At 49.4% G+C, this 14656-nt stretch overlaps 1 protein-coding gene across 2 annotated transcripts in view; it reads left to right on the forward strand.

The window, feature by feature from the left end:
- The window catches only part of ATPSCKMT (ATP synthase c subunit lysine N-methyltransferase), a 40862-nt gene extending 31736 nt beyond the window's left edge, over positions 1 to 9126 (forward strand). Inside the window, exon 6 of one of the 2 annotated variants that reach the window (XR_002785100.2) lies at positions 5800 to 5907. Coding sequence is in view for 1 of the 2 variants with exons in the window: in XM_010588058.3 (XP_010586360.1) it covers positions 5800 to 6015 (216 nt within the window). In the remaining variant the exon portion in view is untranslated. Of the gene's footprint in view, positions 1 to 5799 lie in introns of both variants that reach the window. The other variant, XM_010588058.3, reaches the window with a different exon arrangement.
- Positions 9127 to 14656: the final 5530 nt, after the last annotated feature.

A 14656-nucleotide genomic window follows, 5' to 3' on the forward strand; every position in this document is an offset into this window, starting at 1 on the left:
ACAGTGTGGTCTGTCTCGGTGAATGTTACATTTGTTGAGGTGTGTTTATGGCCCACGGTGTGGTCTGTCTCGGTGAATGTTACATTTGTTGAGGTGTGTTTATGGCCCACGGTGTGGTCTGTCTCGGTGAATGTTACATTTGTTGAGGTGTGTTTATGGCCCACGGTGTGGTCTGTCTCGGTGAATGTTACATTTGTTGAGGTGTGTTTATGGCCCACGGTGTGGTCTGTCTCGGTGAATGTTACATTTGTTGAGGTGTGTTTATGGCCCACGGTGTGGTCTGTCTCGGTGAATGTTACATTTGTTGAGGTGTGTTTATGGCCCACGGTGTGGTCTGTCTCGGTGAATGTTACATTTGTTGAGTTGTGTTTATGGCCCACGGTGTGGTCTGTCTCGGTGAATGTTACATTTGTTGAGGTGTGTTTATGCCCCACGGTGTGGTCTGTCTCGGTGAATGTTACATTTGTTGAGGTGTGTTTATGGCCCACGGTGTGGTCTGTCTCGGTGAATGTTACATTTGTTGAGGTGTGTTTATGGCCCACGGTGTGGTCTGTCTCGGTGAATGTTACATTTGTTGAGGTGTGTTTATGGCCCACGGTGTGGTCTGTCTCGGTGAATGTTACATTTGTTGAGGTGTGTTTATGCCCCACGGTGTGGTCTGTCTCGGTGAATGTTACATTTGTTGAGGTGTGTTTATGGCCCACGGTGTGGTCTGTCTCGGTGAATGTTACATTTGTTGAGGTGTGTTTATGGCCCACGGTGTGGTCTGTCTCGGTGAATGTTACATTTGTTGAGGTGTGTTTATGGCCCACGGTGTGGTCTGTCTCGGTGGATGTTACATTTCTTGAGGTGTGTTTATGGCCCACGGTGTGGTCTGTCTCGGTGAATGTTACATTTGTTGAGGTGTGTTTATGGCCCACGGTGTGGTCTGTCTCGGTGGATGTTACATTTGTTGAGGTGTGTTTATGGCCCACGGTGTGGTCTGTCTCGGTGGATGTTACATTTGTTGAGGTGTGTTTATGGCCCACGGTGTGGTCTGTCTCGGTGGATGTTACATTTGTTGAGGTGTGTTTATGGCCCACGGTGTGGTCTGTCTCGGTGGATGTTACATTTGTTGAGGTGTGTTTATGGCCCACGGTGTGGTCTGTCTCGGTGGATGTTACATTTGTTGAGGTGTGTTTATGGCCCACGGTGTGGTCTGTCTCGGTGGATGTTACATTTGTTGAGGTGTGTTTATGGCCCACGGTGTGGTCTGTCTCGGTGGATGTTACATTTGTTGAGGTGTGTTTATGGCCCACGGTGTGGTCTGTCTCGGTGGATGTTACATTTGTTGAGGTGTGTTTATGGCCCACGGTGTGGTCTGTCTCGGTGGATGTTACATTTGTTGAGGTGTGTTTATGGCCCACGGTGTGGTCTGTCTCAGTGGATGTTACATTTGTTGAGGTATGTTTATGGCCCACGGTGTGGTCTGTCTCGGTGGATGTTACATTTCTTGAGGTGTGTTTATGGCCCACGGTGTGGTCTGTCTCGGTGGATGTTACATTTCTTGAGGTGTGTTTATGGCCCACGGTGTGGTCTGTCTCGGTGAATGTTACATTTGTTGAGGTGTGTTTATGGCCCACGGTGTGGTCTGTCTCGGTGAATGTTACATTTGTTGAGGTGTGTTTATGGCCCACGGTGTGGTCTGTCTCGGTGAATGTTACATTTGTTGAGGTGTGTTTATGGCCCACGGTGTGGTCTGTCTCGGTGAAAGTTACATTTGTTGAGGTGTGTTTATGGCCCACGGTGTGGTCTGTCTCGGTGGATGTTACATTTGTTGAGGTATGTTTATGGCCCACGGTGTGGTCTGTCTCGGTGAATGTTACATTTGTTGAGGTGTGTTTATGGCCCACGGTGTGGTCTGTCTCGGTGAATGTTACATTTGTTGAGGTATGTTTATGGCCCACGGTGTGGTCTGTCTCGGTGAATGTTACATTTGTTGAGGTGTGTTTATGGCCCACGGTGTGGTCTGTCTCGGTGGATGTTACATTTGTTGAGGTATGTTTATGGCCCACGGTGTGGTCTGTCTCGGTGAATGTTACATTTGTTGAGGTGTGTTTATGGCCCACGGTGTGGTCTGTCTCGGTGGATGTTACATTTGTTGAGGTATGTTTATGGCCCACGGTGTGGTCTGTCTCGGTGAATGTTACATTTCTTGAGGTGTGTTTATGGCCCACGGTGTGGTCTGTCTCGGTGGATGTTACATTTCTTGAGGTGTGTTTATGGCCCACGGTGTGGTCTGTCTCGGTGAATGTTACATTTGTTGAGGTGTGTTTATGGCCCACGGTGTGGTCTGTCTCGGTGAATGTTACATTTGTTGAGGTGTGTTTATGGCCCACGGTGTGGTCTGTCTCGGTGAATGTTACATTTGTTGAGGTATGTTTATGGCCCACGGTGTGGTCTGTCTCGGTGAATGTTACATTTGTTGAGGTGTGTTTATGGCCCACGGTGTGGTCTGTCTCGGTGAATGTTACATTTGTTGAGGTATGTTTATGGCCCACGGTGTGGTCTGTCTCGGTGAATGTTACATTTGTTGAGGTGTGTTTATGGCCCACGGTGTGGTCTGTCTCGGTGAATGTTACATTTGTTGAGGTGTGTTTATGGCCCACGGTGTGGTCTGTCTCAGTGGATGTTACATTTGTTGAGGTGTGTTTATGGCCCACGGTGTGGTCTGTCTCAGTGGATGTTACATTTGTTGAGGTGTGTTTATGGCCCACGGTGTGGTCTGTCTCAGTGGATGTTACATTTGTTGAGGTGTGTTTATGGCCCACGGTGTGGTCTGTCTCGGTGGATGTTACATTTGTTGAGGTGTGTTTATGGCCCACGGTGTGGTCTGTCTCGGTGGATGTTACATTTGTTGAGGTGTGTTTATGGCCCACGGTGTGGTCTGTCTCAGTGGATGTTACATTTGTTGAGGTATGTTTATGGCCCACGGTGTGGTCTGTCTCGGTGGATGTTACATTTCTTGAGGTGTGTTTATGGCCCACGGTGTGGTCTGTCTCGGTGGATGTTACATTTCTTGAGGTGTGTTTATGGCCCACGGTGTGGTCTGTCTCGGTGGATGTTACATTTGTTGAGGTGTGTTTATGGCCCACGGTGTGGTCTGTCTCGGTGAATGTTACATTTGTTGAGGTGTGTTTATGGCCCACGGTGTGGTCTGTCTCGGTGAATGTTACATTTGTTGAGGTATGTTTATGGCCCACGGTGTGGTCTGTCTCGGTGAATGTTACATTTGTTGAGGTGTGTTTATGGCCCACGGTGTGGTCTGTCTCGGTGAATGTTACATTTGTTGAGGTGTGTTTATGGCCCACAGTGTGGTCTGTCTCGGTGGATGTTACATTTGTTGAGGTGTGTTTATGGCCCACGGTGTGGTCTGTCTCGGTGGATGTTACATTTGTTGAGGTGTGTTTATGGCCCACGGTGTGGTCTGTCTCGGTGGATGTTACATTTGTTGAGGTGTGTTTATGGCCCACGGTGTGGTCTGTCTCGGTGAATGTTACATTTGTTGAGGTGTGTTTATGGCCCACGGTGTGGTCTGTCTCGGTGGATGTTACATTTGTTGAGGTGTGTTTATGGCCCACGGTGTGGTCTGTCTCGGTGAATGTTACATTTGTTGAGGTGTGTTTATGGCCCACGGTGTGGTCTGTCTCGGTGAATGTTACATTTGTTGAGGTGTGTTTATGGCCCACGGTGTGGTCTGTCTCGGTGAATGTTACATTTGTTGAGGTGTGTTTATGGCCCACGGTGTGGTCTGTCTCGGTGAATGTTACATTTGTTGAGGTATGTTTATGGCCCACGGTGTGGTCTGTCTCGGTGAATGTTACATTTGTTGAGGTGTGTTTATGGCCCACGGTGTGGTCTGTCTCGGTGAATGTTACATTTGTTGAGGTGTGTTTATGGCCCACGGTGTGGTCTGTCTCGGTGAATGTTACATTTGTTGAGGTGTGTTTATGGCCCACGGTGTGGTCTGTCTCGGTGAATGTTACATTTGTTGAGGTGTGTTTATGGCCCACGGTGTGGTCTGTCTCAGTGGATGTTACATTTGTTGAGGTGTGTTTATGGCCCACGGTGTGGTCTGTCTCGGGGGATGTTACATTTCTTGAGGTGTGTTTATGGCCCACGGTGTGGTCTGTCTCGGTGAATGTTACATTTGTTGAGGTATGTTTATGGCCCACGGTGTGGTCTGTCTCGGTGAATGTTACATTTGTTGAGGTGTGTTTATGGCCCACGGTGTGGTCTGTCTCGGTGAATGTTACATTTGTTGAGGTGTGTTTATGGCCCACAGTGTGGTCTGTCTCGGTGAATGTTACATTTCTTGAGGTGTGTTTATGGCCCACGGTGTGGTCTGTCTCGGTGGATGTTACATTTGTTGAGGTGTGTTTATGGCCCACGGTGTGGTCTGTCTCAGTGGATGTTACATTTGTTGAGGTATGTTTATGGCCCACGGTGTGGTCTGTCTCGGTGGATGTTACATTTGTTGAGGTGTGTTTATGGCCCACGGTGTGGTCTGTCTCGGTGAATGTTACATTTATTGAGGTGTGTTTATGGCCCACGGTGTGGTCTGTCTCGGTGAATGTTACATTTGTTGAGGTGTGTTTATGGCCCACGGTGTGGTCTGTCTCGGTGAATGTTACATTTGTTGAGGTGTGTTTATGGCCCACGGTGTGGTCTGTCTCGGTGGATGTTACATTTGTTGAGGTGTGTTTATGGCCCACGGTGTGGTCTGTCTCGGTGGATGTTACATTTGTTGAGGTGTGTTTATGGCCCACGGTGTGGTCTGTCTCGGTGGATGTTACATTTGTTGAGGTGTGTTTATGGCCCACGGTGTGGTCTGTCTCAGTGGATGTTACATTTGTTGAGGTATGTTTATGGCCCACGGTGTGGTCTGTCTCGGTGAATGTTACATTTCTTGAGGTGTGTTTATGGCCCACGGTGTGGTCTGTCTCGGTGAATGTTACATTTGTTGAGGTGTGTTTATGGCCCACAGTGTGGTCTGTCTCGGTGAATGTTACATTTCTTGAGGTGTGTTTATGGCCCACGGTGTGGTCTGTCTCGGTGGATGTTACATTTGTTGAGCTGTGTTTATGGCCCACGGTGTGGTCTGTCTCGGTGGATGTTACATTTGTTGAGGTGTGTTTATGCCCCACGGTGTGGTCTGTCTCGGTGAATGTTACATTTGTTGAGGTGTGTTTATGGCCCACAGTGTGGTCTGTCTCGGTGAATGTTACATTTGTTGAGGTGTGTTTATGCCCCACGGTGTGGTCTGTCTCGGTGAATGTTACATTTGTTGAGGTGTGTTTATGGCCCACGGTGTGGTCTGTCTCGGTGAATGTTACATTTGTTGAGGTGTGTTTATGCCCCACAGTGTGGTCTGTCTCGGTGAATGTTACATTTGTTGAGGTGTGTTTATGGCCCACAGTGTGGTCTGTCACGGTGAATGTTCCATGTAATCGTGAGGGGAATGACTGTTCTGCCGTTGCTTAATTGTGTGTTGTAGAAATGTCAGATAGATCCATGTGATGGATGGTGCTGTTTGTTCATCTTGTTCTCACTGATTCCTGCCTGTGCATCAGTCAGTGACTGATAGAGGCGTGGTGACGTCCCCCTGTCATCGTGGATTCCTCTTTTTCTCCTTGCAGCTGTGTTGGTTTTTGCCTCATGTGTTTTGGTGCTCTGTTGTTAGGCACATACATATTCAGATTGTGTGTCTTCTCAGAGCGTTGACCCACTCCCTGAAGCAGTGGCCATTCCTCCCCACAGATGCCGCAGTTGGAGAAGAAACTTGAGCTCGAACTCAAGGAAGGTGCCAGAGTCATTGCTTGCCGCTTCCCATTCCCGCACTGGATCCCAGACCACGTCACAGGCGAGGGGATAGACACCGTGTGGGCGTATGATGTGAGCACGTTCCGAGGAGGTGCAAGGGAAGCCGGGATGCCAAAGTACTCCCCGTCAGCTGTGCATGTTCATACTCAATGAGTGTGTTTCCTGAGGTGCGAGGGGTCCCGGGACGCTGACATACTCCCCGTTGGCTGTGCACGTTCACACTTACTGAGCATGTTCTTGAAGTGCAAGGGGACCCGGGACACCAGCACACTCCCTGTCAGCCGTGCACGTTCACACTCACTGAGCGTGTTTCTGAAGTGCAAGAGGACCCGGGACACCAGCACACTCCCTGTCAGCCTTGCACGTTCACACTGAGCGTGTTTCCTGAAGTGCCAGGGGACCCGGGACACCAACGCACTCCCTGTCAGCCGTGCACGTTCACACTCACTGAGCGTGTTTCTGAAGTGCAAGGGGACCGGGGACACCAACACACTCCCTGTCAGCCTTGCACGTTCACACTGAGCGTGTTTCCTGAAGTGCAAGGGGACCCGGGACACCAACACACTCCCTGTCAGCCTTGCACGTTCACACTGAGCGTGTTTCCTGAAGTGCAAGGGGACCCGGGACACCAACACACTCCCTGTCAGCCTTGCACGTTCACACTGAGCGTGTTTCCTGAAGTGCCAGGGGGCCCGGGACACCAACGCACTCCCTGTCAGCCGTGCACGTTCACACTCACTGAGCGTGTTTCTGAAGCGCCAGGGGACCCGGGACACCAACACACTCCCTGTCAGCCTTGCACGTTCACACTGAGCGTGTTTCCTGAAGTACCAGGGGGCCCGGGACACCAACGCACTCCCTGTCAGCCATGCACGTTCACGCTCACTGAGCGTGTTTGCTGAAGTGCTGGCTTTTCATTTTAGAGGAGCTGCCTGCACACATTAGCAGACTTCTCGGGGCGGAACGGGAAGTCGCTGTCCTGAACAAACAGAAGAAATACGGGCAGGTTTAGACTCCCCTTCCGTGGCTCACCCTGAGCACTGTACTCACTGCTCTTCGTGCTGCTGGATGTCTGCAGACAGGATCTACTGCAGCCCGAGCTGGGCAGGGAGGCTTCCACAGCCCCCCACCGTGAGGAGTGTGGGTTAACGCCTCGAAGAGAAGACATGACGTGTTAGCAAATGCTTGCCGTTTCTACAGCTGCAAAATAAAGGAATAAAGTTTCTTTATTCATACTGAAGATTTATCTCTTCTGTGTACTTCATGGCAAAATTAATTTTCTAAATGATTTAGGGAGATATTTGTATTTTATAACATTTGTTAGGAATAATTTGTTCCAGGGCCAGTGAAGTACCTTATTGTATTGAATCTGAGATATACGTTTGCTTGCATGTATGTGTGTGTGTGTGTGTGTGTGTGTGTATACACATTTTAGCATTTCGGAAATTTTGGCATGCCTTCCAGTCGATGGAGTTTCATAATTTTGATTGGCGTTGTATGTCATGATGTAGCTGTATCAACTCTGATTGACAGTGTCTTCAATTTGATGAGTATGGTATTCAGAGAAGCTATGTGGTGTGGTAGAATAATTGGTAGCGATTTAATAATAAAACAAGCGATTGTGAGCTCTGGAGTAAGCCAGCCCTGTGGTCAGATGTTGGCCTCATCTGCAGGGGGCCGTGATCTTGGACTTAGCTCTGAGCCCAGATTCCTGAGAGTTCCTGCCATCAGGATAGCGATACTTTGAATAGGCCCGGGGGCAGGTGTGTAAAATGCAGCACACAGCCTGTGGTCCTGAGCGGAAGAGTGTCTACATGGAAGTTGTGGATTACTCCTGCTAGTTACTTCTCTTATAAAAGCTGCTGTTTGTTTAATATTTCTCATTTATGAGGAGACTTGGCTGATTTAGATAAAAGACACGTGGAGGAAAACCTTCAAATGTGAGGAGACAGACTTCATATATCTGAAAATTAATACTGAGTGGCGGCTCGAATAATTCCTGTTATCACAGAAATGAACACCCAGTCCTACTCTGACACCTAAATACCAAACTGTCTTAATGGAGATTTGATAAAGTGAGATAGTTCGCATCTTCAACTAAACTGATAAAAATATGATCAATTTGGTAATTTCCATTTAAATGAGAAGCAACCAGGGACCCATTCATTCATTGAGCAAACGTTTATAGCATGTCTATGGTCCCTGGCTGGTGCAAACACTTAAGCATTTGGCTGCTAACCAAAGGTTGGAGGTTCGAGTCCACCTAGAGTCCCTTTGGAGGAAACCCCTGGCCATATATGTCCAAAAATGAGCTGTTGAAAACCCTGTGGAGCACAGTTCTACTCTGACACACATGGGGTCGTCATGAGTCAGAGTCGACACCAACTGGGAAAAAAAGAAAAAAAGTTGTGTAGATTCAGCAGTGACTGGACACACAGGGCCCCTACCCTCATGGAATTTATATTCTAGACAGGGAGACATGCAGACAGACGAGTGCCCTTCAGTATGGTAAGTTCTCTGAGACAAGTAAGCTGTGAGAGAGAGCAGCTATGAGACCTGGGAGTATTGTGGGTGTTGGCCAGGGTCTTGGTGGCCCACACGGACCCCTCCTCAGTAGCCCCTGATCCCTTTGAGGAGAATGGATTGCTTCATGGAAGTGCTGGGATTCACAGTCTTCTGGATCTTTAGTTGCTTTTTGAAACGATGCCTTATTAAGTGAACTCTACAACAAGGACTGTCCTGTGTAGGTTATTGTGACCTCTGTCCCTGGCTGGCCTGAATTGTTATCAATTACTGGGTTAAGAATATTGATCAAATTTGCATACAACACAGAGCAGGGCCTGGGAGCTGCTATGTTAATGCCAAAAATGGCGTTCTGCAATGTCTGTATGGATTGCAATCAGGGGCAGGTGCTAACATGACAAAGTTTAAAGTTAAAACCAAGAATGCAAACACAGCTTAGGGGTGATGTGGGGAGGCCTGGAGGCCCACCTCAGGTCTGTGACTGAGCGTGTCCCCATGGGAACGCATCTTTGCCCAGAAGCCTGGCCCCAGGATGACGACCCTTGTGTCCCCAGGTGCACGGTGGGCCCTTCAGACCCTTGGACAGCCCTGGCCTGCAGGCTGCCCTCAATGTTAGCTCCACCATGGGCTCCTGAACCCAAGTTTACACATTTAAACCTGAGACTCTCCCAGATACACCATGCCTGCCATGGCCGGGTGACACCAAGCTCTGTGACAGGTCAGCCAGACGACACGGAGAACATGCAGGATTCCTGACGTCTAGACAGACAGCTGGACAGCAAGAGACCTGCCCACCTCCCGTCCCCCCCCTCCCCCCCTTAAATAACAGACTCCCTTTCTCAGGCTTTGGGCACCAGTGTGTGCAGGGGGCAGCCTCCTGTGGCAGCCCCACCCGCCCTGCACTGAGGGTGTTGGGTGAGTGGTGGTGTGGGACCCCGTTCTGGCTGGGAGCTTGGGAGAGAGTTTTGTTCCTAATGCAAGATAACACTGAGAAGTGCTCCTTCCTGCCTCTGGTGAGCCTCGAGGGGCAGTGATACCTGAAGCTTTAGTGATCACAAGACCAGGCGTGAAGGTGCAGCCGGGGCTGAGGTGGTGGAGCAGGAGGATGGGGACTCTGCCTGTGAGGACGACACAGGACTGCTGAGCTGTGCGAAGTAACTTCCTGGAGCTGCTCATGGTGGGTGTTGGTTGTCTGCAGCCTGGGACATCCTGGGGGCTGAGTTGGGGTGTGTGAGCCCTCGGTGCACGTCCTGTGAGCCCCTGTGTGCCCTGGGGCTGAGTTGGGGTGCGGGGCTGCAGTGCCTGTCCTGTGAGCCCCTCTGTGTCTGAGGACTGGAAACTGCGGTCTCCAGCAAGGCCAGGGGCTGGTCTGCGTGAGCGGGCCGGTTCAGGGCTCCCAGGTCAGGGCCCTAGGTGGGTCACATGCAGCTCCAGGAGGGTGTGGGGGCTGAGCAGAGTCAGAAGGCTGTGGGTGTGGGCCATGCTCTCCAGTGTCTGAATGTGCCTTGGGGGCCATGTTGTCCCAGGAGAGCACTGCACTACTGGGGACATGCCAAGGGCAAGGACAGAAAGCTTGTACTCGGGGGGTTTATAGGGGAGACTACTTCTCATGGTCAGGGAGGATCTAGGGAAACGAGGGAGATGGCCCTTCAGAAAGGAGGGAGACAGCCCTTCAGATATGAGGGAGACGGCCTTCAGAAATGAGGGAGATGGCCCTTCAGAAGTGAGGGAGACGGCCCCTCAGAAATGAAGGAGACGGCCTTCAGAAATGAGGGAGACGGCCCCTCAGAAGTGAGGGAGGCGGCCTTCAGAAATGAGGAGATGGCCCCTCAGAAACGAGAGAGACTGCCTTTCAGTGGGCTCCTCTTGGCAGGCAGTGAGGCCAGGCCAGGAGTGGATACTCGTAGCCCCACCCCCAGCACCCTCAGACATATCCCCACTTCACCCACTCTACTTCTGTGCCTTCATGAGGAAGAGAAGGGAGGGGGCCATGCTTCCGGGGGTTCTCCAGTGACCCCTTGCATCAGCCCTCATGTGATGGCTGGAGCTGCTGTGGAACTGGCTGCAGCAGGTCCCCTGGGCCTCCCGGTGATGTGGGGGTGTGGTCGGCACTATCCTCACACAGGGTGGTGACCTCGGGGAGGGGTCCCTCTGCTCCCTTCCTGGCTCGTGCATGGTTTGTCCCCAAACTAGCATGATATAAATGGATGATATAAAAAACGAGACAGGGAAAAGGAGCAGAAGCAGCACCTTGGTAAGCGGGAGTGGGTTCTGGGAGGTGGAGGTATGGTGATGTCTACCCAATGAGAGCGGGGGCAGAGGAAGCTGGCCAGTGCTCTCAAACATCTGCAGGGATGCAGGCGGGGCAAGAAGGGAATGCAATGGTTACATTGCCGTGTGCCGAGGTCCCCGAGCTCAGCCCCCCGTCCCCGCATCCTCGGCCACGTCACTGTCTCTGTTTTAGACTCCGTGGGCAGTCGCTGTGACTGCTGAGTCAGCCAGCCACAGGGGCTCAGGGTCTTCATTCTGCTTCCCCACCTCTGGAATTACTCCTGTCCGACTGGCCAGAGCCTAACTGGGCTCACTGGGGGAGAAGAAGGAAGATAAGTTTCAGCTCAGTGTCAAGTGTGGTTTTTTTTTTTTAGATTTTTATTGTGCTTTAAGTGAAAGTTTACAAATCAAGTCAGTCCCTCATAAAAAATTTAAATACACCTTGCGTTATACTCCTGGAAACCCTGGTGGCGTAATGCTTAAGTGCTATGGCTGCTAACCAAAGGGTCGGCAGTTTGAATCTGCCAGGCACTCCTTGGAAACTATGGGGCGGTTCTACTCTGTCCTATAGGGTCGCTATGAGTTGGAATCGACTCAAAGGCACTGGGTTTTGTTCTGGTTTGGTTTTATATACTCCTAGTTGCTCTCCCCCTGATAAGACAGCACACTCCTTTCCACCCTGTATTTTCATGTCCATTTGGCCAGCTTCTGATCCCCTCTGCCCTCTCATCTCCCCTCCAGACAGGAGATGCCAACATAGTCTTATGTGTCTACTTGATCCAAGAAGCTCCTTACCAGTACCATTTTCTATCCCATAGTCCATAGTCTAGTCCAGTCCCTGTCTGAAGAGTTGGCTTTGGGAATGGTTCCTGTCTTGGGCTAACAGAGGGTCTGGGGACCATGACCTCTGGGGTCCTTCTAGTCTCAGCCAGACCATTATGTCTGGTCTTCTCACGATAATTTGAGGTCTGCATCCCACTGCTCTCCTGCTCCCTCAGGGGTTCAAGTGCAGTTTTAATGAAGCTGTCTAGACATGGTGACACAAAGCAGAGGCTGTGGCCACTGGGTGGGGGTGTTGTAGAAGGATTTGCCAACTGCAGCCAAATCCTGAGTAACCTGAAGGATGGTGGTTTTCCTGCTCTGAGCAGGGCCGAAGTCCTTCAGTCAGCCCTCTGTGCTTCTGTGAACACAGAGCAGTCCCAAAGCAGACTCCTACAAAGCTTAGCCTTCCCCAAACATGTGGTCATGGCAGTTCTTTACTTGGTATTGAAAACAAGGTTGGTGGGATATTGGGGAAGCCGGTGAACAAGGGAGACTGCAAGCATCAGAACCCCAGCCAAGAGGGTGGGTGCGCAGAGGAGAGTCATGGTTCAGGATCCATGAAGTCCAGATAGTCTGTAGAGAGTTCTAAGGGAATATGGTTGTGTTACTACATACTGAAGAACACTGGGGGCTGTTCCTGAAGCCCTAGTGGAGGATATGCTACGAATGGTGCCTTGTCCTTTCTGAGTGACAGGGCCGCTTCCAATGTCAGGGGACCACCCCCTTCCTCAACTGGTTGTACCAGGGTGGGTCATTCAGCCTGAAGCAGTCAGTCGATCTGTAGGCTGGCTGAGTGTCCTGGGTGTGCCGTAACAAAGTACCACAAACCAGGGGGCCAAAAAAGCTCTGAGGCCAAAAGTCTGAGATCAAGGTGTTGGCAGGACCATATGCTCTCTGAGGCTCTAGGGGAGGATCTGTTCCACGCAGGAACGGATTACCCCATCAGCAAGGTGAGCACATGCTTAGGGCATCAACTGAGTCTGAAACGTGCTCTCGAACGTTGAGCAGCTAAAGCTAAAGGAAGAAATGATGAAGTAAAAGAACCGAACAGAAGATTTCAAAGGGCGGCTCAAGAAGACAAAGTAAAGTATTATAATGACATGTGCAAAGAGCTGGAGGTAGAAAACCAAAAGGGAAGAACACACTTGGCATTTCTCAAGCTGAAGGAACTGAAGAAAAAATTCAAGCCTTGAGTTGCAATAGTGGAGGATTCTATGGGGAAAATATTAAAGGATGCAGGAAGCATCAAAGGAAGATGGAAGGAAGACACAGAGTCCTTATACCAAAAAAAAAAAAAATCAACCTTCAACCATTTCAAGAGGTAGCATATGATCAGGAACCGATGGTATTGAAGGAAGACGTCCAAGCTGCACTAAAGGCACTGGTGAAAAACAAGGCTCCAGGAATTGATGGAGTATCAATTGAGATGTTTCAACAAATGGATGCAGGGCTAGAAGTGCACACTTGTCTATACCAAGAAATATGGAAGACAGCTACCTGGCCAACTGGCTGGAAGAGATCCATATTTATGCCTATTCCCAAGAAAGACGATCCAACCAAATGCGGAAATTATTGAACAATATCATTAACATCACATGTAAGTAAAGTTTTGCTGAACATCATTCAATAGTGGTTCCAGCAATACATTGGCAGGGAACAGCCAGAAATTCAGGCCGGTTTTAGAAGAGGACGTGGAACCAGGGATATCATTGCTGATGTCAGATGGATCCTGGCTGAAAGCAGAGAATACCAGAAGGATGTTTCCCTGTGTTTTATTGACTATGCAAAGGCATTTAACTGTGCGGATCATAACAAATTATGGATAACACTGCGAAGAATGGGAATTCCAGAACACGTAATTGTGCTCATGAGGAACCTTTACATAGATCAAGAGGCAGTTGTTCGGACAGAACAAGGAGATACCACATGGTTTAAAGTAAGGAAAGATGTACATCAGGGTTGTATCCTTTCACCATACCTATTCAGTTTGTATGCTGAGAAAATAATCCGAGAAGCTGGACTATATGAAGAAGAACAGGGCATCAGCATTGGAGGAAGACTCATTAACAACCTGCGTTATGCAGATGACACAGCATTGCTTGCCGAAAGCAAAGAGGACTTGAAGCACTTACTAATGAAGATCAAAGACCACAGCCTTCAGTATGGATTACACCTCAACATAAAGAAAACAAAAACCCTCACAACTGGACCAATAAGTAACATCATGACAAATGGAGAAAAGGTTGAATTTGTGAAGGATTTCATTTTACTTGGATCCACAGTCAACACCCCTGGAAGCAGCAGTCAAGAAATCAAAAGACGCATTGCATTGGGTAAATCTGCTGCAAAGGACCTCTTTAGGGTGTTGAAAAGCAAAGATGTCACCTTGAAGACTAAGGTGTGCCTGACCCAAGCCATGGTATTTTCAATCATATCATATGCATGTGAAAGCTGGATAATGAATAAGGAAGACCGAAGAAGAATTGATGCCTCTGAATTGTGGTGTTGGCAAAGAATATTGAATATACCGTGGAATGCCAAAAGAGCAAACAGATCTGTCTTGGAAGAAGTACAATCAGAATGTTCCTTGGAAGCAAGGATGGTGAGACTGTGTCTTACATACTTTGGACATGTTGTCAGGAGGGATCAGTTCTTGGAGAAGGAAATCATGCTTGGTAAAGTACAGGGTCAGAGGAAAAGACGAAGACCCTCAATGAGATGGATTGACACAGTGGCTGCAGCAATGGGCTGAAGCATAACAACAATTGTAAGGATGGTGCAGGACCAGGCAGTGTTTAGTTTTGTTGTATATAAGGTTGCTATGAGTTGGAACCAACTCAACAGCACCTAACAACAACAGGGCATCAACAAAGTGGGGTACTGGTTGTCGGAAGCAAAGACCCACAGATGCCGAGCAGACAGGACACGAGGACAAGGGAGTGCTGCAGTGAAAGGGGACTGGCAGGGCACTAGATGAAACTGATACCAGCTGATTGTGTAAGGATGTGCTGGCCGGAAATAAAGTTCACCTGGGGTCACAAGGGCGCCCACGCACAAGGTTGCTTAAGCTGTGAGGCCCCTACCACTTCAACACCTTCATTGACGTCTGTCTCCTACGGTTCCCTCCTGTGTAATTGAAACTCCTTATCTTGGCAGGTCTCTTGGGAATATACTATTT

The sequence above is a fragment of the Loxodonta africana genome, chromosome 2 (genome assembly GCF_030014295.1).
Source record: "Loxodonta africana isolate mLoxAfr1 chromosome 2, mLoxAfr1.hap2, whole genome shotgun sequence".
NCBI lineage: Eukaryota > Metazoa > Chordata > Mammalia > Proboscidea > Elephantidae > Loxodonta > Loxodonta africana.